General features: G+C 45.1%; 1 protein-coding gene across 4 annotated transcripts in view; it reads left to right on the forward strand.

Moving 5' to 3' along the window:
• cdh23 (cadherin-related 23) overlaps positions 1-24,644 on the forward strand; it is a 177,541-nt gene that overhangs the window by 36,217 nt on the left and 116,680 nt on the right. For all 4 annotated transcript variants that reach the window (XM_035399765.1, XM_035399762.1, XM_035399764.1 and 1 more), the window contains exons 4-6: positions 6,388-6,530; positions 6,694-6,741; positions 7,719-7,811. In XM_035399765.1, coding sequence (XP_035255656.1) covers positions 6,388-6,530; positions 6,694-6,741; positions 7,719-7,811 — 284 coding nt within the window. The remainder of the gene's footprint in view (positions 1-6,387; positions 6,531-6,693; positions 6,742-7,718; positions 7,812-24,644) is intronic.

A 24,644-nucleotide genomic window follows, 5' to 3' on the forward strand; every position in this document is an offset into this window, starting at 1 on the left:
TGCCGAAGCAAGTGTGACAAAGTCAGCAATTACACTGTATGAACTATGTGCATGCTTACATCGCTATTTTCTCTCGCTATTTTCTTTCTCTTTTTTAATCAATCCATTTCCCCTAGCCTAAATGTGCCTGCAGTGGAAAGGGACAATGTTTTAGATGATAAATGAACCTTTAATCTCACAAGAAGGTTGCAGTCGCATGCTAGCCTGCCCTGCTTGCCCCACCCTTCTCCGATTGTCCTGCATTCTTTGCCCTTTGCCCTTATAGATAGATTTCCCCCCGCCCAAAAAGATTTTTTGTTATTGAGTTGCTTATTTCTATAAGCAACACACTACACTTTTGTATTCATTATTTTTTATTTTAAATGTTTTAGCTTTTTCAAAATCGGTAGAATTTAGTCATCGTTATGCATCATTTCTTCAAAAGAACGTGTCCTCTGCCATAACCAAGGCTGAAAAGTTATCAGCATTATTTGTATTAATGTTTGCTAGCATTTAGCAAGCATCAGCGTTCACCCAGCTAGTGTTAGCTTGGATAGCTAATGAAAACATTAACTTTTCACCACTGACAGAGATGAGTATAGAAAAATTCTTCTTTTAAAAAAAGAAGGCAATAGAAGGAGGAGGGAGAAACTGCACCACAGATTTGCCCGGTAGCCATAAGATTACTGTCATTCTGACAGCATGGAGGTTTGTCTGTAACTGAGACCATTACTGCAAAAATTGTTTGGGTTCCTTTTGCATTCTGCTCGTTCTCCCTGGTACAACTTGACGTGAAAAGTGCCGTGCAGATTTCATTTTCATCTGGAGACATGGCCAAATAAATAAATAAAATTGCCCTCACACAAAATATAAATAAATAAATTAAGTTCCCGAACACAAAATGTGATCTCTGTCTGCGCAGCCAAATCCAATAACATCTTAATAGTTACAAAACAATTTAATAAACAGTACAAACATACTGTTTGTGCTGTTTATGAAATTGTATTGTATATCTTCCTTCCTGAACACCACTAATAACCTGTGGGAAACACCGCCTACTCTGCCCCACAGTGTCTTACTCAAACTGCCCCGCTTTCTCTGCCCTGTGGCACCCTGTCCCGTCCGAGCATAGGAGAAAATGCCAGGTCCAGCTCTGCCTCTCTCTGCCCCGCTGAGGAGAGGGAGGGAAGGAGAGGAGAGGAGGAGAGGGGAGAAGAGGAGAAGAGAGGGGAGGAGAGGAGAAGGGAGGAGAGGGAGGGGAGGAGAGGAGCCAAGGTGTTTTCAGTCTGTTGAAGGGAGACGGATAGCACTGCCTACCTCATCGCTCTTTTCAGGAGTGCAGGGGGTATGGAGTCGGGGTGTGGGGGGAAGTGTGGTGTGTGTGTGTGTGTGTGTGTGTGTGTGTGTGTGGGGGTGGGGTGGGGTGGTTTAGCCTTTTAATACGCGCTGTATCATTCATAACTGTAATGCCTCCGTCACTGTGTGCTAAATGGCATCGTTTGTCAGGAAAGGGCTGGTTGCCTCAGTGCTACAGATAAGCTTCGACAGTCAGCTCTGCATTGCGTCCACAAGTACTCAAACTCTACTCACTCTCTCTCTCTCTCTCTCTCTCTCTCACCCACACACACACACACACATTCACACACACACAAACAAACACAGTTTATCCAAGCAAAGTTTCATTAGCTCCTACCACTGTCTCTGCATCATATTTCTTTCTCCACCTGTGCCCACCCCCCCCCCCCAAATCCCTGACAAATAATACTCCGGTCTCATTTTCTTTACCCTCCTTCTCTCCTTCTGTGTTGCTGTGAAAACAATAACAGTAAGAAACATATTCCACTCAGCCTCAGTTTGGAGATGGACAAGATAGCATTTGTAACTTCCTGTATGAACGGGGCTCTTAGTGGGAGCCGCGTGCAAGAATTCTGTTCATTTTCGCTGGCTTTTCGGGCGGCACGCAGTGTCCATTTTTCCTGTCTGCGGATTGAGCCGGTGAAAGTCTGTAGGGGTAAAATAGTTATTATTAATGAGTAGGTACTAAAATGCCTAATTTGCTCCGTCTTCAACCAAATTATAACTCACATTGAAAGCAACTAAATTTGCATAAATCTCATTAGAAACGGCGAACGGGGTTCATAAATCGTCTTATTAATTAGTCATTTTTCCTCTCTTTTATGGGAAAATGTAGTGTATTAATAAAACGAAAGGGGCGTGTGATTGTGCAGCTTAATTGGTCTTTGTGTTCCTTGGCTTGGCTGAAAACTGACGAGAGTTGGTACAGAAGGGAGTATGGCTTCACCTCTACCATACCACTGTTTAATTGCATAACGGTCATAAGTGTGTGCGCATTAAGTGTGTATGCATGTATCTGTAAATGTGTCTGGTGCGTGTGCATTTGTGTGTGTGTGTATTCATGCAGTGTTTATGGCAATAAAATGGAAATTAAATACAATAATTTTGTCGCTTGCAATGCAAACGTGCTCTAATTTCACATTTTGAATCTGCAATTATTTTTGTCATGGTGGCTTTTATAATGCCTGTTTGCACCTGGGTTTGATTAGCCAACCTTTCTGCATTCCACACCTCAACTCAACAGATGAATGACCCCTGTGACCACTGCAGCTCCAATTAAGCTCACTGTTCTTCATATGGGTAGTGTATGAGTGTACACGTGTGTGTGTGTGTGCATACATACATATGTGTGCATTCGTATGTGTATATGAATGTGTGTTGTGTGTGTGTGTTTGTATGTGTATATGTGTGTGTGTGTGTGTGTGTGTGTGCATACATACATATGTGTGCGTTCGTATGTGTATATGAATGTGTGTTGTGTGTGTGTGTTTGTATGTATATATGCATGCGTGTGTGTGTTTTTGTGTGTATGTGTGCATCCATGCGTGTTTTCATGCATGTGTGTTTATGCTTGTGAGAGAGAGAGAGAGACTGAGAGTATGGGTTTGCTTGACGGCTGTGTGTTCACAGGCCAAAGGAGAGGTAATGGCATAGATGTCTTTCCAGCTGTCTCTGATATAACCCGATCCAGCCTGCATGCTGACAGGCTAACAGGGCAGTACCCACTCAACAACTGTACAGAAGGGCTTTCACAAAATTCTTAATATAAATTCTCTTCTTTCATTTGTTAGTTTATTTTCATTCCCCATTCAGAATATTTAGCACACCATTTAGGTTATTATTTTAACCAAAAGAGTGGATGACCAAAGAATACTTTCACTTGTGTGGAAAAACTCCTGTTCAACCGCTCAATAACACTCTCCAAGATGTGGGCTTGCATTTGTCAAGGACTACGAAAAAGAAAAGACTACTCCAGCGTAATCTCAGAGGGTTTTCCTCAAACTGCTGGCCTCAAGACCAGAATGGCCAAGTTAAAGTTTGCTAGAAAGTACATTTGAAAATCTGTAGCATTCTGGAACAAAGTGTTATGGGCAGATGACATGAATATTAACCGGTACCCAAGTGTGGAGAAAGACAGGGACTGCTGATGACCCAAAATACCACTTCATCTGTGAAATGTGGTGGAGGGAGTGTTGTGGCTCGGGCAATATGGCTGGCCACTGGAACTGGCTCACTCGTCTTCATTGATGATGTGTGTGTTGACAGCAGCAGCAGAGTGAATTTTGAAGTGTTTACCTGCTCAGATCTGACCAATTTCCTCTAAACTCATTGGACATTGCTGCACCTTGCAGCAGGACAATTACCCCAAACATACTGCTAAAGCAACAAAAAAAGTGCAATTTTCTTGGCGGGCTAAATTAATCCCATATCCTAAATCCAATTGAACATGTGTTTCACTTTCTGAAGACAAGACTGAAGGCAAAACACTCCAGAAACAAACAGGAACTGAACATGGCTGCAGTACAGGCTTGCAGAGCACGGGACGATACCCAGTGTCTGATTATGTCTATAGCTCACAGACTTCAGGCAGTTATCGATTTCAAAGTATTTTTGGCTAAATTCTAAATGTGAAGTTTTTATTTCAGATTATGTTAATTTGTCCATTTACTTTTGCTCCCCTAAAACGACAGGACTATGTAAAAAAGAGCTACAGTTGTTACAAGGATCACCTGATATGAATGTAAAATTAGACTCAAATTAATGCTGACAGTGTGCACTTTAACCTCATAGTTATTGTTTCATTTCAGGCCCAATGCGCTGGAGTACAGAGCCATAACAAAAATTAGAAAAATTTGTCTGTCTCCGATACTTCTGCATTTAACTGTACATATACTTGCACATTCTGGAGCACGTTGACTTGTGTTTTATTTGTTCACATGTGTCACGGCCCACAATCCAAAGCACTTCACTCATTACTTTAGTCTGCAGTTCATGGGTTCCTGTCACAAGGCTATCCTTCTAAACTGATCGATTTTTAGAATCAGTGAACACTGAAGTGGTCCCACTTCCTCTCCACATTCGGTTTCTGTTTGATTGATCTCCTTACCATGGCTCTGTCTGCTTGTGCCTACATCTTTCTTTGTTTTTATTCTTTATGTTGCTTGTTTTGTGCCCCCCTCCCCCTCCCCCCGAGCCTGGTTTCTTTATATGTTTCTTCTTATCTGCCGCATGGAGTTTTTCCTTGCCACTGTTGCTTTTGGCTTGCTCCTGTAGGGGTTTAGGTCAGAGTTGTCTGTGAAGCGTATTGTGACAATTGTTTGTGAAATGCGCGATATAAATCAATTTTTCATTTGATTTGAGTATTTTAGGAACCTTTCTAAAAAGACTCTCTGCTGGCCGTTGTGATGCTATGATGGACTCTTCACTGGATAAGAAATCCCACAGCATTATTGCCTGCTAGAGTTCATAAGCTGTGAATAGGGCATAAGCAGATCTGCATAATTCATGATTCAGCATTCGGGCTGTGCAGAGTAACGGCCTGGTAACCATGCGTCTGGCAGGTGATGTCACACGACCGATCTCCCAGAGTGCAGTGCACCTGCCGCTTTTCAGCTTTTTTTGAGGGGGGGGGGGGGTGAACGGGAAGTTACAGACTGCGACGGTGCATTCAAACACTCGGGACCTGTTTTAATTGGACTCTCACAGTGACAGCGCCCCCTGGAGTGAGCACGCATGATTACACCCCGCTGAGCTCTACACCTGGATGTTCCAGTAGGAAAGCTGCAGATACTTCAAACCAGAACAAGACGTTTGAAAAAGAATCATCGTCTTTTAGGGTGACTGTGTAGAGTAGGGGTTAAGGAAGTGGGCTTGTATTCTGGTGTTAAAAGTCCAAATCCCAGGTGAAGCACTTCCAGTTTTTGTTCTTCGGTGTTTGTGTGAAATGTGGACGCGACCAATTACCAGTGCTCAGCTGGCCTCCCTGATTGAGTCCAATGAGGATCAGCTGTGGGGAGGGATATGCAAGAGAGAGAGGGGACACAGAGATTTCTTTTGCAAAGCTAGGCCTGCCTTTTGGTTGTTTGTTCGTCTCATGTTTAGAGTTTATTTGTTGTTTCTTAAGGGTTCTGTCATTTTTATTTGAGGTTATTGACACTGACAGCTGAAATCAGCATATGTGCTTATCATGCTGAAGAACAAGGTTATCTAAGTAAGTAGGCTGTCCCTTTTCTAGAAGACCTGATATAGGCCATACTTTAGCACATGCTGCTCTTCTATGCCTGTCTCGTCTTCGTTTATTTTGTTATGTGTGTTGTGCTGTCATGTTGGCATTTGTCATGTTTTGTGTTAAGTGCTTTTCTTATTCGTGTGGTGTTTATGTTGCCCTTTTGTTGACTACCTGCTTATTGTAACTCAGGGGGTTGTCGGTCGTAACACACTGCTGTTGTACCCTTGAGCAAAGCACTTGAACTGAACTTGCATCATAATTATCGAGCCATATTAACAGACAGCATGTAAATGTAAGCTGTTTTAGCTCCTCTGGAGGCCGTCTGGTAAGCAAGTAAATGCTGTATGAAAAGCACGACAAGAGGTCAGGAATGTTCCTCTTATGAATATCTCACTAACAAGTATTCTGGCTGTCTCTAGAGCTTGGAAAATTGGTGTCAAGCAAAAACTGCATGTTTTGCTTATATATTTATTTATTTATTTTTTTAAGCACACACTAAAAATTCTTGTGTGCTATATGTTCGATGTCATAACTATCAGTAACAACTCGTTAAACTGGTTACCAATCCCATGAGACTAAACCTAGTGGGAATGAATAATAAAATAAACTCTTGAGATCCTCAACTTGGGGTGCCCAAGGCAAGAGGTCAGTATTAACACTGCCCCGCCCCCCCAAATCTTGAGACTGTCCCGCCCCAGACACCTGCAGTGTGCTTGTGCTGAGTGCACAGGTTGAATGGGTGGTGATGCTGTGCTCCTAATTCCCTGTCCTTTTGGGGGGGGGGGGGCATTCCCTGGCTGACCGGAACCCTGTCTCCCCCTCAGGTGCCTCTGTGGCTCAGCTGCGTGGCATAGACCCAGAAGGGGAGCCCCTGACCTTTGGACTGAGGGGGGAGGAGGCAGAAAGGTACTTTAATGTGGACAGAAACACGGGAGTGGTGTGGCTGCGACATCCCCTGGACCGCGAGGTGAGAGACAAATGGGGGCCGGCGGTGTGCGGGGGCGGGGGTGGGGGGGGGGGATTTAAGCCTTCAGTAGATTCTGTAGTTTAATAAAACAGTTTTGATAGATAGTGAATATATACATGTATTGACATAACAAGGTTTGGCTTTTTATTTCACGTTTTTGTAGACAAAGTCGGAGATTCAGGTGGAATTTTCCATCAGCGACTTGCAAGTGGTGAGTACCACTCCTCTGCCTAACACATTTACTCCCACACTTATGCACTGACTCTGCCTCACTCACATATGCACTGACTCGCTATCGCACGCATTGATACACTGACTTTTTGTGTCACTCATTTACGCACTGATTCTCTGCCTCACACACTGACACACGGACTCCCTATCTCACGCATTGAGACACTGACTCTCTGCCTCACTCACTTACACACTGACACTTGGCCTAACACACACACTGACTCTGCCTCATGCACTGACACACTGACTCTCTGCGTCACTCATTTATGCACTGATTCTCTGCCTCAAGCGCTGACACACTGACTCTATCTCACAAACTGACACACTGACTCTGCCTCACTCTTACACACTGACACTTGGCCTCATGCACTGGCGCACTGACTCTCTATCTCACGCACTGACTCACTGACTCTCTATCTCATGCACCGAAACACTGGCTCTCTATCTCACGCACTCACTCTATCTCACGCACTGACACACTGACACTCTATCTCACACACTGACGCACTGACTCTTTATCTCACGCACTGACTCTCTATCTCACTCACTGACACACTGACTCTCTATCTCACGCACTGACACGCTGACTCTATCTCACACACTGACACACTGACTCTCTATCTCACGCACTGACACACTGACTCTCTATCTCATGCACTGACTCTCTATCTCACTCACTGACACACTGACTCTCTATCTCACGCACTGACACACTGACTCTCTGCCTCATGCACTGAGGCACAGACTCCCAGTATAGAATGAGAATGAGCTTGGGAGAACAACAGGGATATTTATGCAAGTGGACATCAGGACAGAACAACCCCACAGAGGCATTTGGCCACAATTCAGACATTATTTATGGCTTAACAAATGTCTGTTGTGTACGCAGATCGTGATGTTATAACGTGGTGGAAATGCATTCATTATTCCCTCAAACCTTTTTCTGTGCTTATCCAGACGGTGACAAACATCGCGAACATCCAGATTGGTGATGTCAACGATAACGCCCCCGTCTTCCACAATCAACCTTACGCTCAACAAATCCCAGAGGTACCTTTCAACATACTGTAGCCTGCTGGTTTATGGTAACATGAGCTCACTGTAGGAATGGCAGCATGCCCTCAAACTCCAGTAGTACATTTTTTTTCTATTGTCGGCAGCATTCTAGTTGAGTTTCACCCTGTTTCTACTGTCCCTTTCGGTGCGTATTTCTGTTGCCTTTCTTTTGACTTTTCCGGTGGCTATTCTGCTCTGCAGCCAGGCTGTGGCTCCTTTTCTGTATTTGAATGCGGTGCATGGCTGCAGTGGAAGACCGCCAACTGGAGCGTACTTCTGTTCTGTGGTCCGAGCACGACGGGGGAAGGGTACAGGATTGGAACTTTGATTAGGGGTCACCCTGGGTCATGTTCTATCCGTGGTAGGTAGGTAGGGGTGGGGGTGGGAGGGAGGGAGGGAGGGAGGAAGGTAGTTTTGGATGGAGTTTTAAGAGCAATCTCTCGGACGCTGCGGGAGGAGAAATGGCACTAGCTCACAGGAGACCTCTGATGCTCTTATTCGCCTGTCCTGTGGGGGTCAAACTGTACCCTGTGCGGTGTGCATCCATATTTACTCTCCAGAGGTAGTTTAGCGCAGTGGATCATCAAACGCTTATCGGTCACCACTGAGACTTTTGTTGATGAGGTCCGGAGCACCCAATGAACTGTCAGCAGCTGATGGTTTACTGGGTATCCATGCTATATAAAATGCCTTTGTGTGAAACAACAAAATTAGCTATGGGTTTTATCCAATGAATCAAACAATTAACCTAGGAAATGTTGTAAACAAACCTTGCCACACTTGCTGTTAAATCGTTATTTTTTTTTTTTCTGTGCTGGATCTGTTCAGGGATGAGACAGTTGGTAATGTGAATGGCTCAATTTTATTTTCTCATTTGTTGACTGTATGTTTTAAAAACTACACTGCATCCCGCAAAACAGTTGGTTTTTTTCTGGACATCTGTTTTATTTTTTCTTTCCTTATCTGTTTTCTCTTCTCTCTACTATTTTCTTCTTACACTATCCTTTCTTCCCATTTTCTATTCTTTTCTTTCTGTCCTTCTCTCTATCTGCGTCTCTTCACTCTCTGGTCTAATCCTTGATAGGAGGTAATTGGCACAGCCCAGAGGAGACTTCAAACAGAAGTAAAATCTAAGACATGTATGCTGGTATAACTCTCTGTTGATAATGGAGAGATACTTCCCACTCTTGACTTTACTAAATCTTCAAAGGCCCCATGCTGTTCATAGCTTTCTTAATATACGGTCCAGAAAACTGAGTGAACAAATGAGAAAAATAAAATGTCTCTTGAGTTGTTCATGTTACCGCCTGCATCGTCCCTGAGCGCGTTCTGGCTAGACAGGAGAGGCAAGGCCACTATGAATGAACAAGTTTATTATTTATTAATTGATCAAATGTCAGTTCATGTAGATCTTTTTTTGCAATGGATTAACGCGGTGTGTCTAAGAGGTTGCAGAAACCTGCGGAGCTTTTGGATTGTGTTTAGATTACATTGTAATGATCTCACACCGATGTTACAAGCGGAGGAATCGATGTAGGCCTGCCTGCAATCGAAGCCCAATCTGGCGCGCCACAGCGACATCAGTAAGTTACCCTTAGATAACACCACCAGTGATTCCCCTGATTAACAAGGCTTCCAGGTTTAGCAGGGATCACCCGTCCGCCAGCTGATTCATCTTTTAATTGTGTCTAATAGCATTACCTTTGAACGTTAAAAGGGCATTATGAGAACTGGTTTTATAACACATTTCGTTTTTTTAATTTTTCCTTAAAGGGAAACAAAACATTCCTCATAACTAAATGTCTGTGAAGTCAACGAACAGTCCTACCGTACAGGCAATCAAGCAAAAAAGGAATGAGGTGCTTGTGGGCGATCCTTATTTAAATGGCTGTGCTTGTTAGTCATGCAGTACAATCAAAAACGGGGCGTGAGGTAATTATAAAATAAAGGTAGGTTCTCAGCCTCTCCTAATAGTAGCTCAAAGGCTGCTTTTGGCAGATAAGCATGTCATAATCTGCCAAGCAACACATGCCAATATTTCCTCTCCCGATAACCACTTCTGGAGTGTTTACAGTCAAACAGTCAATAGAAAGGAAACATTATTTGTGAATGTGCTCATTATAGTTTAAGATGCATAATATCATCTGTGTCATTAAAAAGTCTGTTTTTCTAACACACAGCGAAACTTCTAATCCACCGCTATGTCCTGTCAGTGTTTCATAACTCAACAACTAATAAAGTTGCTTAAAACCCCTACATAACTAAACCATGATGCTATCAAATAAGAAAGATCAAATATTTTTTACTCTTCCTGAGGATGACATTTTGTGGCAATAACAGGTTTTAGCATGGCAGAAATAATGTACAGTACAGTACACCGGTAACCTCTTCATTAACAAAGATTCATGTGGGTACTGACATCTCTGTACAGCTAGGGGAATAGGGAAATTGAGATATGCATCCTGGTGTGAGGGGGGAAGAAATATGTTTAGCTTATTTCCAATTTTCCCACAGCACCCTTCTGTGCTTCTACATCCAAACTTTTTGTCCCTGAAATTTTAAGGCGTCATTACCTGCTCGACCTCAAGTAACCTCTCCTGACAAAAATGCACAACAACACCACTCCATCAACCTGTCAGTCATTGGACATGCCACGGTAATCGTCCAATCACAGCCTCAATATAAAATAGTACTCTAAGAACAACTTCCCAAGCCACACTGCGGTGCGATGGAATGGAATGCCTGGAGGGTGGGAGGGAGAGAGAGAGAGAGGGAGATGGAGAGAAAGAGAGAGAGGGAGAGAGTTCTGAATTGAAAGGAGTGAAAAGGAAGTGGATAAAAGCGAAGGGAGGAGGTTTGGAGAGAGACGGGAATGTGTGGGATGGAGCTCGAAGAAGGAAGGGCTGAGATCAGAGTTCATTCCCTCCTTCGGGACCGGAGAGAAGTGTCGTTTTAATTGCTTGGATAATTTGTGACTCCATAAAGATGGTGCAAGACTTCAGAAGTCAGTGTTGGAGTGTAGCAGGTGGACTGCCTCTGTCTGGCGTAATGAGGCCATGAATTTATAGTGCACTGAGACCATCGCAGCTGAAATCATCTCGTTGCCATTTTAAAATGCCTCGCATAAACAAAGCAGCAGAAACAAGGAAAAAGATCAACAGAGCAGCGTGTGGCCGGAGCACTCGCGTTTCAGATTCACTTTTAAGGACAGGGTGAGACTGAGACGTTTCACAAGCCTTCTGAATACAGTGTGCGAGTGGGCGGGCACTACATGGCGTATCTGTGTAAGAGAGACAGAGTAAAGAGGCTGAGTGACATGCCCGTGTTGCCGTGTGGGGGAGAGCCGTGGCTGATGGTTGAAATTGAGGAGGGGGTAGGGTAGGTTATAAGTGTGTGTGTGTGTGTCTGTCTGTGTGTGTGTGTGTGTGTGTGTGTGTGTGTGTGTGTCTGTCTGTCTGTCTGTCTGTCTGTCTGTTTCTGTGTGTGTGTGTGCGCGGGGAGGGGGCGGTGGTGGATACAGAATGGGTAATAAACAAGGACGCTGTTAGCCAGTCTTCCCAGAACCCCCCTCCTGCCCACCATCCCCCCATCTCCCCACCTGCTGTGTACCAGGCTAGGTGTCAGTGACACAGATACAGCTATGAAATGCCACAGCTAATGACTTTTGTGAACGCATTCACCACCTCCCCATCCCAGAAATACTTTCCATTGTACTTCTCTCTCTCTTTCTCTTTCTCTATTTTTTTCTCTTTCTCTCTTGCTGGGTGGTTACTCACTGTCCCTCAGCTGAAATGAGTGGGGCTGTTGACCCTTCCCCCAGAAGGATTTGCAGAAAATTTCCTGGAATATGTTTTTCTGATTTCTGAATATTTTTCACAGTCTAGCAGGAAGTGCATCTCTGTCTCCACCTCTCCTGTCATACAGTGACCACAGTGTCCTTCTTTGACCAACCATGACTTTTTATGCCTACCCTGTCTCTTTTGCTCTTTTTCTATCTGTCTCTCTCCCTCCTCCTCTCTCTGTATTCCTTTCTAACTCTGCTTTTCTTTTCTCTCACATTCACCAGTTTCTTAAACGTAGCCCTTTTTCTATGTTACTCCTGCTTTTCCGGCACCCTATTTCACATTGATCAGTGGTTTAGACCTGAATGATTATTTTCACACACTCATTCATCCTCTGCTTGTCAATATGTCTGGTAAAACATGACATTTTGTGTGTGTGTGTGTGTGTGTGCATGTGTGTGTGTGTGTATGTGTAGTGTGTGTGTGTGTGTGTGCATGTGTGTGTGTGTATGTGTAGTGTGTGTGTGTGCGTATTGTGTGTGTGTGTGTGTGTGTGTGTGTGTGTGTGTGTGTGTGTGTGTGTGTGCGTGTGTGTGTGTGTGCGTATTGTGTGTGTGTGTGTGTGTGCACTCTTATTTTGTGTGCGCTTATTTTGTGTATGTGTGTTTGTGTATGTATGCATATTTTGTGTGTGTATTTGTATATGTAGCGTGTGGGTGTGTGTGTGTATGTGTGTGCGTGTTCAGTGTGTCACTGTTCTCCATTTTATCTTTAGTGAACCTGAAAGGGTCTGTGCAGGTGTGTGTGCTTCAGCCCCAGGCTGGGCTCTGCTGTTCCTCCTGTGAATGAGAATGTGAGAGTGTGCTTTACCTGCGGCTGCTCCAGCGGCATCACACATTTACACTGGCACACAAATTTACTACCGGTGAGATAATGGAGTCATAATCCTTATCAAACCACAAACCAGCAAACGAAGAGTATAGAGCACCAGCAAACAGGCAAGCTGCCGTCTGTGGGCCAGGAAAGATAGAGCTCGTTCACTTTCTTCGGATTCATATCAGTTCATCTCCCCCCCCCCCCCACAAGAGAAAATGAATCAAATAAATTAATAACAATGAATTCATTATTACTTGAATAAATAAATCCAATGATCTGGTCTCATCAGAACGCTTCGCTCACCCATCTTATCAAGCCTGGTGTTAAAAAGGAGACTTGATTTGTATTTTGCACTTCACACTGTATTATAATTCTCATAGGTCCAGCACTGGAGGAAAGAAATTGAATAGAGATGTTTCAGGCCACCTCGATGACGCCAGCCGCTGTGGTCAGTTGCCCTTCAGTTGTAATGCGCAGCTCAGATGTAAAAGGTTGCTACTGTGAAGGCTATGCCATTTGCAGGTCATAATTTCAGTGAAGCCTTTCCATAGGGTTAAAGCTTTCTTCCCCCAAAACTCCAAACTAGCCCTTTTTTCTCTTGAGGTCCTACAGGGCTACAGAGCACTGAGGATCCTCCCTGCTTGAATCCCTTTGTCCCTGGCAGTCGGGTGAGGATGCCCCAGGCTAGTGTGAACCAAACATATACCATGGCAGGCTAAAGGGGACACAACGGAGTGTAGCATTCTGTCTTCTTCTTTGTAAGAGATAGCTCAGGGTGAAAACGGTTGATCTGTTTCATTTCATTCTTACAGATTCTGGGCATGTCACAGCGTCAGGTAAACTCACATTCCCCTGTACGTTTGGGGTGATTTCTGGCTCCTCAGCTTTAACAGTCTGTAACACTGACACTCCGTAGGCCTCCTGCTTATTAGATCTGCTGCTGCTGCTGGTGGGTGTGGCAACAATGGACTCCCAACAATGAGAGCTGAACGGGTGATGTGAATCTCTAGGAGTGCCAACAGTGTGATGGCACATTTTCTAACCAAAGCTCCAACTATCAGAATTTGATGGCTGTCTGCTCAGAATAGTTTTGGACTCACTGGTTGTAAATAAACCAGTGAGTTTATTTCATTTAGAGATTCAAAATTAGCTTTTTTTCCGAATAGAAAAGTCTGTTCATTTAGGTGCATTGAATGGGGAATAATACTGTGCATTTTTGAAGTGGGATCTGTTTTTCTTTATAGGTATCTAGTGACAACATAACTGAAAGGAATGCGTTCAGTCTATACACTGTAGTGCATTGCCCTAAACATCAAATGTTTTTTTTTTTTTTTAAGCATAACCAAGTGTTAAAATAACTGATTCCTGCATATTTTGGATTAGTGGTACAAAAAGGCATTTTCGTTCCTTTGGAAGGAGATTTGTCTTAGACCTCGAAGTACAGCTGGACGCACAAGGCATGGAGACGGACAGAAAAGAACTCTGCGATAACGGGTTAAAATCACGAGGAGAAAATGCATCCCCGGCGAGCGTCCAGCACGCTGACCCCTGTTTTTATAAAGGGGACCCCGTCTGTAAATGAAACGGGACTGAGACGCCGGGGCGGGGGGGGGGCCGCGAGGCCCGGATTAGCCGGGTAACTGCCTGGGATTGCCGTTTGATTGGCTCCCTCGCTTCCGCATCTCCGTGGGGAAATTGAATCTGCTTGTTGCGCCGCCAGAGAGACGCGCGGCCGCAGAAAGAGCCTCGACTGCGCCGGGGAAAGAGGATTCCAGCTGACACTAACCCTTTCAGCCGAGAGAGAGGGACTGCGAGAGGAAGAGGGGGAGAGAGAGAGGGAGAGAGGGAGAGAGAGAGAGAGAGAACCAAGAGAGGGGGGAGATCATATGCTGTAGAGGAAAGAAGGAAACAGTCCTTTTGTGTGCCAGGTATCAGGGCGTCTGCTGCAGATGTATTTGGTGTTGTGTGTGTGTGTGTGTGTGCGTGTGTGTCTGTTTTTATCCCACTGTAATGCATTGTAATTATTTCAGATCAGGAATGGTGCTGCCATGTTTAAAATGGGCACTTCTTGTCATCCTCGGATGAAGGGTTTGTTGGGCAATCTGTGTGCATTGTTTACTTTACTGGCAGGGCAGGTAAAATGGAATTGATGTCCTTCTCCTGTCTGTCAGTCTGCTTTCTCCTCCTCTGCCTTTATCGTTCTATCATTTACTTTATCCTGTTGTGCATGAAGAGCACCTTGGTTTGTATATGGTTATGTGTGCCTGTGTGTGTGTGTGTGTGTGTGTTTCTGTGTGAGTGTGTGAGTGTGTGTGCGCGCTCGTTTGTGTACCCATTTGTGTGCCTGTGTGTGTGTGCTCGTTTGTCTACCCATTTGTGTGCCTGTGTTCCTGTGTGTGTGTGTGTGTGTGTGTGGCCTCATCTAGGCCTCAGAGTCCATCTGTACTGAGTGGAAAGGGAGGGAGGGAGAGGGGGGAGAGTTTTCTGACTGTTCACAAAAGCCATTAAAGTTTGATTTTCCTGCTCCCTGCTCTTAGAATAAATCAACCCATTGTTGTTTTTCTGGGCTCTTTTGAGTTCTATCCATTCCCCCCCCCCCCCCCCCCACATCCTTCAGCTCAGTCACACACACTTTCTTTCCCACACATACTGCTCTTACTCAGCTCTGACAACATTTTTATAACCACTAGTCACTGTGATTGTCCGACCTGTCTGTGTGTGTGTGTGTGTGTGTGTGTGTGTGTGTGTGTGTGTGCATATGCGTGTGTTCGTGTGCATATGCTTGTGTGTATGTGTTTGTGTGTGTTCTTTTGGTTTGCTTAGGGAGAGGGCTGTGTTTAGGAGGGGGCTGTGTGGCGTATTGGACATCCCTGGGCTGTAATTGGCATGTCAGAAGCTTTTAAAAATCCTGAATGTTTGCCTGCCTACCTCAAACCCCATCAGATTCAAACGCGTGCGATTCTGCCGCATGCAAATCTCCCTTTATGTCTTCTACCATTCCTCCATCTCTCGTTCCCTCTTTCCATCTCTGTCCCCCCTCTCTCCCCCTTCCCTGTTCCCCTGACTGTGGCTTGATTTGCCTTAATGAAGCTTTATAGCCCTTCCAATTTGCTCAAATCTGTTTTGGCTGTCACACTGCAAGAGAGCCCCAATTGAGAGAGACAGAGACATACAGGGAGAGTGAGGGATAGGAGAGGAAATTCATCTTTCACTGTTCTCCCCCTGTGCCTCCAGTCCTCTCTATTCCCCTTTTTCTCATTTTCCTTCATCTGAAATATTCCCTTTATTTTGTCCTAATCCTCTGCTCTCTCTAGCTCTCTGAAATACTACAGCACCTGTCATTCAACTGGCACCTAATCTTTTTAGTCTAAACTAACACATAATGGTGGGATAATAGTGAATATTAATCTGGATGGTAGCAAGCTAGTAGTTATTTAAAAAATATATGATGACTGCCAGTAACAAATGGTTTAGCTGCACAGACTGCATTGCTTTTCCCCACAATTTCCGCAATTTTAGGTCCTGGAACTTTCCTGGTAGATATGGGGAGCACAGCCTGTGGTGAGACAAATAGCATTTTTGTCAGTTGTGGTGTGTGTGTCTTCGACAATCATGTGATGACAGTAATCTACAGCTAGCTCCACCCATTGGTTCTTGAGGCTCTCTGCAGAACCTGTCTGAAGCATTTTCACCATTAGTTCACTCCGGTCAGCAGTGGAGAAACACACTAAATCTGATTTTTCTTTCGGTCTTCATTCCCGATTTGCAGGAAAAGTGCTGTAAACTGGTAGTTCCCTCTTGGAAATGGATTGATTTGAAAATGTGGAGAAAACAATAATATACAAGTTAGTTGGAACGATTCGTAATGTGTACCGAGAGCTGTACCCTGACTCGCCCCCCCTCTCTCCGGTGCATTCCGTGCCCTGAGCGACAGCGCCGAGGCTGTGCGTACGCGGCGCCGTGCGTTCCGGTCTCCCGTCGGTCCGGAGTGGCGAGCGTGAAACGGAGGAGGGGAGTGAGACGCTCTCTCTCTCTCGGCGGGTTTGCCCGGGGCGCGGGGAGTAATCAGGGGTGCATTGTGCGTCCCTTCCCCCGCCCTCGCGCCCCGGCGGGGCGAGCGCTCGCCCCTGTCATTACCTGCCCACCGCTCGCCGGGGCCCTGATTTGGCTGCGGCTCGGTCGGGGGAAGGAGCGCGGTCGCGTGGGAGCCGGGCGGGACGAGGGTCCCGCTGGCCGGCCAAAAGCTGTAATTATCATCACCTCAACGACACGCACAGCACACGGCGACCCGCTGGGAGAGGCAATCAGCGGAGAGGCAGGCAGCAGAGGGCAAGGCGTCGCTGCGCGGGGCCCGGGGGAAACGCTCGGCCCAGAGATGGGGCCGGAGCCCGCTTCTCTCTCGCTGTGCCAGGCCTGCTTCTCTCTCGCTGTGCCGGGCCTGCTTCTCTCTCGCTGTGCCAGGCCTGCTTCTCTCTCGCTGTGCCAGGCCTGCTTCTCTCTCGCTGTGCCAGGCCTGCTTCTCTCTCGCTGTGCCAGGCCTGCTTCTCTCTCACTGTGCCAGGCCTGCTTCTCTCTCGCTGTGCCAGGCCTGCTTCTCTCTCGCTGTGCCAGGCCTGCTCCTCTCTCGCTGTGCCGGGCCTGCTTCTCTCTCGCTGTGCCAGGCCTGCTTCTCTCTCGCTGTGCCGGGCCTGCTTCTCTCTCGCTGTGCCAGGCCTGCTTCTCTCTCGCTGTGCCGGAGCCTGCTTCTCTCTCGCTGTGCCAGGCCTGCTTCTCTCTCGCTGTGCCAGGCCTGCTTCTCTCTCGCTGTGCCAGGCCTGCTTCTCTCTCGCTGTGCCGGGCCTGCTTCTCTCTCGCTGTGCCAGGCCTGCTTCTCTCTCGCTGTGCCAGGCCTGCTTCTCTCTCGCTGTGCCAGGCCCGCTTCTCTCTCGCTGTGCCAGGCCTGCTTCTCTCTCGCTGTGCCGGGCGTGTACCGCCGGGCGAGGGACTGGCCTCTGACCACCGCTGTGACTGGCATTGTGTTCTGATACTTCCCTCATCCTGGTGTATCCTGTGGTCTCTTTTAACACTGTAACTCCCGAATACACATAGTGTACACACACACAAACACACATGCACGCACGCACACACATACACACACACACATGCACACACGCTGACATATACACACACAAACACATACATACACACACACACACACATGTACACACACACACACAGAAGCTGTTTGATGTATAATTGAATCTCCCTTTCAGGCTCCCCCTTTCCTCTTCCCTTTCCTGTCTTCCCTTGAGAGAGAGAGAGACAGAGAGAAAGAGACAGAGAGAGAGACAGAGGGACAAAGGGACAAAGGGAACAAGGGAAAAGAGAAGTAAACCAGAGAAAGAAATGGAAACTGAGAGGGGAAATAGAAAAAAACATATAGAGAAATAAAAAGCAATAAAGGGGAGGGGAGAGGAGGACAAGATAGAGGAGAACTATCTTTTTTACCTTTGATTCCCCTTTAATTTAACAGTTTAGGGGACAGATAAGTATTGTTACTTACATACAATTACAATTGCACTTACATACATTTCAAACATAAAAATTATGGAAAGAAATCAATGGAATCAAAACAGGAATACAAAAATGCAACCAAAAACCCCACACACATAAAAATAACCACCCCCCCCCCCCCCCCCAAAAAAGAAAACCAAATCAATAAAAGTAAAAAAATATACCCGCAAAAATATTTTTTAAAATAATACCCACAAAAAAATACTCACTACTTTAAACCACAGAAAAAAATGCATACTGTATACATACTGATACCAGGGATCAGCAACTCACGATCCTCGAGGGCCGAGAACGGCTGGTGTTCCACCCTCCCTTTGCCTGGGAGTCAGGTGTGAAGACAGTCAGTAGCACTAATTACCCAGGAGAAAAGAAAACCAGGGCTGCATTTGTATTCGAGGGCCAGAGTGTATGATCCCTGCTATACATACACATACACACCCTGCTGTAGTGCTGAAGCCCTACTTTTCTCTAGCATCTCCTGCAGCTAATTTGTCTTCATTCTCTTTTGTAATTTTTTTTTCTCTGCAAGGCCAGACTGTGGCCAGGCTTCTCGATATTTCTGTATGAGCATGTGTCCATTGAGGGCCAGACTGACACCAGAATGAATGGCATTTCAAGGCAGTATGATACACTTTGGTTCTGGGATTGCATTAGCAGGGCATCGTAAAACAGTGGGTACATGTGCCGTTCAATCAATAAATCAGCCCGGGATTAATACCGATGTTGTCCTGGAGTCAGTCAACATTGGCTCTGAGATTTCCAATTATGTTCAAATGTTATTTATTGTATGTGATTCCTGGTCTTGCAAAACTGTGTTTGTATAGAAAAAAAACACCAGTGATTGCATTTCACCTAGAGAAAATTAAGAACAAATATTGATTGAATCTAGGCCATTAGCTGGCGGTAGGATCTATTAAATCCAATTCAATTTTAATTGAATTCAAGAATTCACCTATGCTACCATAGCACACAGTAACAGAGGCTTTTTACATCCTTCAGTAAACCACGTCACCTAAAAACCCACAAGAAAATCAGCACAAAAGCACATACAAATAAAATAAACCCACCCCTCCCATCCCCCACATGCTCATAGCCAGCACACATCTACAGCACACCTACACCCAAACACACAGCCTCGCACACAGCCAAACAGTGCATACATTGCCCACAATGCACAGCACCCTCCAGAAAATGCACAACACTGCTGACAATCATTACATAGAGCTCCCTCAAGCAGACTGCTCCAGTCACATGTAAGATGGACAGATCCTCATCCCTGAGTATGCAAGCAGCTTCATCTACACCCCAGAAACTCTGAAATACATAAGGGTCATTCACAGAAACATAGTTCTGATACCTAGCCCTAAGGCAAGCAGAGACAAACACCTTAAACATCAACACTGCGTCTACAGGCCCACAACTCCGTACATAGAGAGAGAGGGAGGGAGAGAGCGAGCTCTGAATCAGGAAGATATGTCATTTCTTTGCTTGACAGATGCCTTTGGCTATCAATGCACCTTATGTGACCTCTGACCTCCTCCTGGAGGTGTGCGTGTGTGTGTGTGTATGTGTGTGTGGGGGGGGGGGGGGGGGTATTCGATCACTGACACTGAGGAAGAGTCATAGGAGGCATTTCTGATCAACTAAAGGAGAGGCTCAGCCAACCTGCCCTAGAGCTCAGTTCACTGCCCCCCTCTATCGCTGAAGGATTACTGTGGTGGAGAAGGCCCTGGCTTTGACTGGCAATGACATGATGTGATGAAGACCGCATGGTCTGCATCACCATTCTTGTTGTTGTGAGTATTATTCAGGTTTGAGGGAAGGAGATCTTATAAAATGTATAGCATTCATTTGTGATGAGTGATAACACTGTTGTTCTTTATGTTAATCCTTTTTGGCAATATTGTTTGAATTTGAATTTGAGAGGGAGAAAATGAGTGCAGGCCGCGAGAGGAGTCTGTAAGTGTGTCAGTTAAGAGACTTCTGGTGAACTGAAATAACTTATTTATGCTCTAAGATGAACCTTTAAAAGAAACTGGCATGTTTCACGCAGGGATCAGATTCGGCATCTTGAGTCATACTGTAATCACAGGAGCTGTAAAAAGACCTAGCGCTGTGTGTATTTGTTCCGCTGTGAGGGTTCAAGGAAGAAAACAATGTTTCATAGACTCCGTTTTCACTGTTATTAGGCGTTAGTGCCATTATTGTCCCCTTCTTAGAGTGTTCTGGAACTTTGGCTTTTCAAACTGACCAACTGTGGCACAGATGCTAGCTACTCCAGTCTTATCCAGTCTGTTTGTGAAATCCTTTCCCTCCTCTACTTTCTCACCCTCGTTCGTCTATTAATCAATTTCTAATTCTGATTCCAATTTGCCTTTTCTGATGTTGATGCTTCTGCCCTCTTTGAATAGACCAGACTCCCTCTGCTCCGTCTCATCATCACAATATCTCAGCTAGCTGATTTTGTTTGCTAATTGCCTCCAGCGTTGATGAGTTTTAACACAAGCCCCAGTCTGTGTACTCATTACCAAAAACGCAGGCAATCTAAAGCAATGAAACCTGGCTTTGCAGGGAAATAGGTGGGGAATTGTGTTTAAGATAAGAGACTTGGAAGCTAAATTGACTGAAATCTAACAGCATAATGGAGTGATGAATTTATTTTCCTGCGAAACCCATTTAGTAATGGCTATTGCAGATTGAGGCTACATTATAACCTTTCTCTTGCAAGAAAATACCTATGTTCAAAATTAAGTTAATATGTTTTTGGCCTTCCGCTGAAAATTTACTAGTATTGTACATTGAATGTTTGCACCTCTGGGCATTTTTCTTTTCAGCTTCATAGAGACGGAAAAAAAAATCATTCCTTAATGTGCACAGTATGAAGCACTGTCATTTGGAGAGTAATCAGAGATATCATTGTCATAGTGAAACTGGCTCTCTTTGGCTTCTTTAAAATTAAATCAGCTTAAAAGGCATCTACAATGGGTCTGTTCCAAAGTAATAAGAAAAACGGAAAAATGTTAAAACTTATGAAGCATTTTTTTTGTCCCATTTGAGGTCCATTGACTTCCTTGTTCTCGCATGGATAGCAGCACTGTCAAATAGGGACATGTCTTGTTTTGTGTTTTTGTTTGTTTTTTTTTGTTTTTTTTACATACTTGCTGTCCTTTCCAGAAAACATGGTTAATTTCAAGCAAGGTGAACTACATTTCCCAGAAGGCTCCCCTGGGTGCCCTTTAAGTCTGCTTTTCTAGCATACGTTCAGTGTATTCTGCATAATCCTGCATCTCCCTGAAGTGTTATTGCTTCAGTTTACACTTCTACCAATAATCCTGCTTCTGAGTAGTATCAGCCGTATCTATATACTGTAATTAATTGGCAGTGTAAAGGCTAATAGTAGATTGGCTTCATAATGTTGGGTAATGAGGAAACATATACTGTATATATACCTAGATAAGCCTAGATAAAATGACAGCAATTATGGTAACATAATGAATTGATTATACTATAATATCTCTCTCTCTCTCATAGCAGGCTGATCTGATTCCCTCGTGTCTCTGTCAGACCAAAATGCTAGGCTGATTAAAGTTTTTGTATTATGTGTATTATGGGGAAAGTTTAAAAAAGAAATATATATATATAAAATAAATAAAGTGTGAGTGCCTAGCCCCCTTAGGCATTGGCCGTTTATATGGTAATAAGCTCCTGTCTGATTTGCATTTAATTCTATTAAAAATGGATTTCCCCTCTAAAAACGGAAAAAATGGAGGGAAGCGGGATAGAACAGAATGGAAAGAAGGAGTGAGTGAGAGTGGCCTTGAGGGAAGACTGTGTGTTCCCCGGAACGAGCAACCTCCATCCCTCCTTTTGAGTATCACCCACAGATCGAACGCCCTTTCCTGGGATGCGCATCGCAATTTAAGAGATTCTACAGACCACATCCCGAACCACCCCCATCCCTTCCCCCAGGGTCATGGGAATATTTCTATAATTTGCGAATTACCACTTTGCTACCGTAAGCTGAATTCATTACCATATTGATTACCCCTTCACTAAATAAATACTTTTTTGTGTGTTCTGCTGGAGAGGCTGGCTTTCTTTATTGGGCTTAATGAAATTCAGCGTTTTGCACCTTGCCCAGTCTCGTATGGCGTTCCTATGCTAAAATCGCACTCTGGCGTGACTTCTTTTTTCTTTTGTTTCAGATATGTTTTAGATTAGTGCAATCGAGCTTTAATTCATTAGCAAAAATTGATGTTGGTTCCGGTTAGCCTGCTTGATGCTACGTGCTGACCAACGGCCAACCAGCGGCATGAAGCGGCTTCACTGCTTTAATTCACAGCCGACTGTGATTAAATCACTGTACAGTGCTTTCCATTATACCTCCAAACAAACCAAACCGCCATTGTATTCAAATGAAACAACCAAACAGACCAGGTGTGAAGGTGTCCTTAATGCATGGCTCAGCACTGTTGCTGTGGACTTCGGCCCAGACCAGTCTCAAAATGGCCTCTCAGCCTCGTGGTAGCATTATGCGTGAGCCTGGTTGCCAGGCACCTACCATGCGGCAGGTCCCGTCCCACGAAACGGAAGAAAGGGTGCGTTCTGGCGGCCCGCGCGCTCCCACGTTCGCACGCACTCCGTCCCCGCGGAATAAACGTGCCGCCACTCTGTCCCTCGGCCTCCCAAAGCCATCAGGCGTCCCGCTTCCCTCCGCGCTTTAAAGTTGATTACCTTTACACTTAAATAAACAGCACAGCTGTTAGAGCGCACCCAAGCATGAGGACGCAGGCGGGGGGGGGGGGGGGTGATAAGGAGATAAAGACACTATTTGTTTCTCTATTATGCTGATAAAAATTGACCCCCCCCCCACCTCCTCCTCCCATCCCATGAATGACCCACAATCCCTCCCCCCACCCCCCCTGTCCTTGCGTCTGAGGAGTGGCAACCGTCGCTGTCAGCTGGTGAGGACGGTGGCGTGGAATCGTTTTGCACGCCTGAGTGATCCTCCAGACAATCGAACATTGCTCAGCCGAGGCTTGAGAGCCCAGACAGGTGCCTCTGAGTGCGGGAGAGACAGCCCGGGGGAGGGCGGTGGCCAGAGAGAGAGATGGGGAGAAAGGTTTTGGGTATGAGGGATGGGGGAGGCGTATACCAATTTACATTTGGCAAACCCTAGACCACACCCTGAATTTCTACCTCAGTTTGATAATCAATGCATAATCAGCTTGTTCTTTCAAAGCCAAATATGAATGTGACCGTGTACAATTAAGCACATTTAAGTACAAAAAGACTTAGTGACTGGTTTGGTGACTTAAGTACATTTTACCACAATCCAGGGCCTGTACTTAAAAATGTGGTCTTCAAGAAAAATCATCACTATAGTCATTCTAAAACAGGATGGAGACAATTGCAAACTTTCTGTATCCTGCAGTCTGATTGTCTCAAATTTTCCTCAATTGAGCAAAACAGTCAGTCAGAATATTTTTGTATCCTGTGTGTGTAGATGGCTGGGTCTGATTCTGTAGTCTTATTATTCTGTAGTCTGATTATGTGTGTGTGTGTGCGTGTGTGTGTGGGCATGCACTTGCATGATTGTGGCAGTGTTTTTTTACCTGCATACATGTGTTCAGCCGTCCGGAGAATAAATAATTTGTTTTGTTAATGAGGGTGTGGCTACACAGGCAGACAGCGAGGCAGAGGATGATCGTAGCAGCAGAGGAGATGCAAGCCCCCCTCTCCTGTCCTTACTGCACCTGAAGGGCAGTTTCTATCAGTGTCTGTAAGAGTGGGGCGGAGTCCACTTTCGCTCCATTAGACTTTACTCTCATTCTCCACTAGCCTGGAAAGATGGAGGAGATAGAGAGAGGAGGGGACAACCAAAAAGAAAAGAGAAAAAAAATGAAATGTATAAAAAAAAATAAGATAATTGAAAATCTGAACCTGAGCAATTTAGCCGCGCTGTGAATGTGAATGCCCCTTTTTCTGTGCTCATCCCTCCCTCTCTCTCTTTCTGTCTGTTGATTTATCTGATGCTCTCAATTCGGTCACTGGCTGCTTTAGAAAATAACTTATATTTACAGATGCCACACACACACACACATACACACACACACACGTACACATGTACACACGCACACACGGACACATGTACACACGCACACACACATACACACACACACACGTACACATGTACACACGCACACACGGACACACATACACACACACACGCACACACGTATGCACACACACTCACACACACACACACACGTGTACACACACACACACACTCACATGAACACACACACACACACACAGGTTCTCCAAAGCATGTCTGTCATTTATCAGCTCCTTCATGAAGCAGTGCAAAGTGAAGGACATTTGGATTCAGGATTCAAAACACACTGAATAATTGAAGGAGCTCATTTCAGGAATGAAACATGTGCTTTTGTCTTCATGTTATGATTAATGTCCATGTTCCTTGGAGCAATTTTTTGTTAGAAGTATCCCTGGAAGTAGGATTTTGAGCTGTGGGTGACTTTGAGGTGTAATGATGGGCCCTAGCTACAGTGTTTGTGCCAGGAAAGGAAGCAAGTAAGCTAGGAACTAGCTTGCT

This window comes from Anguilla anguilla, chromosome 18 (genome assembly GCF_013347855.1).
Source record: "Anguilla anguilla isolate fAngAng1 chromosome 18, fAngAng1.pri, whole genome shotgun sequence".
NCBI classification, from domain to species: Eukaryota; Metazoa; Chordata; class Actinopteri; order Anguilliformes; family Anguillidae; genus Anguilla; species Anguilla anguilla.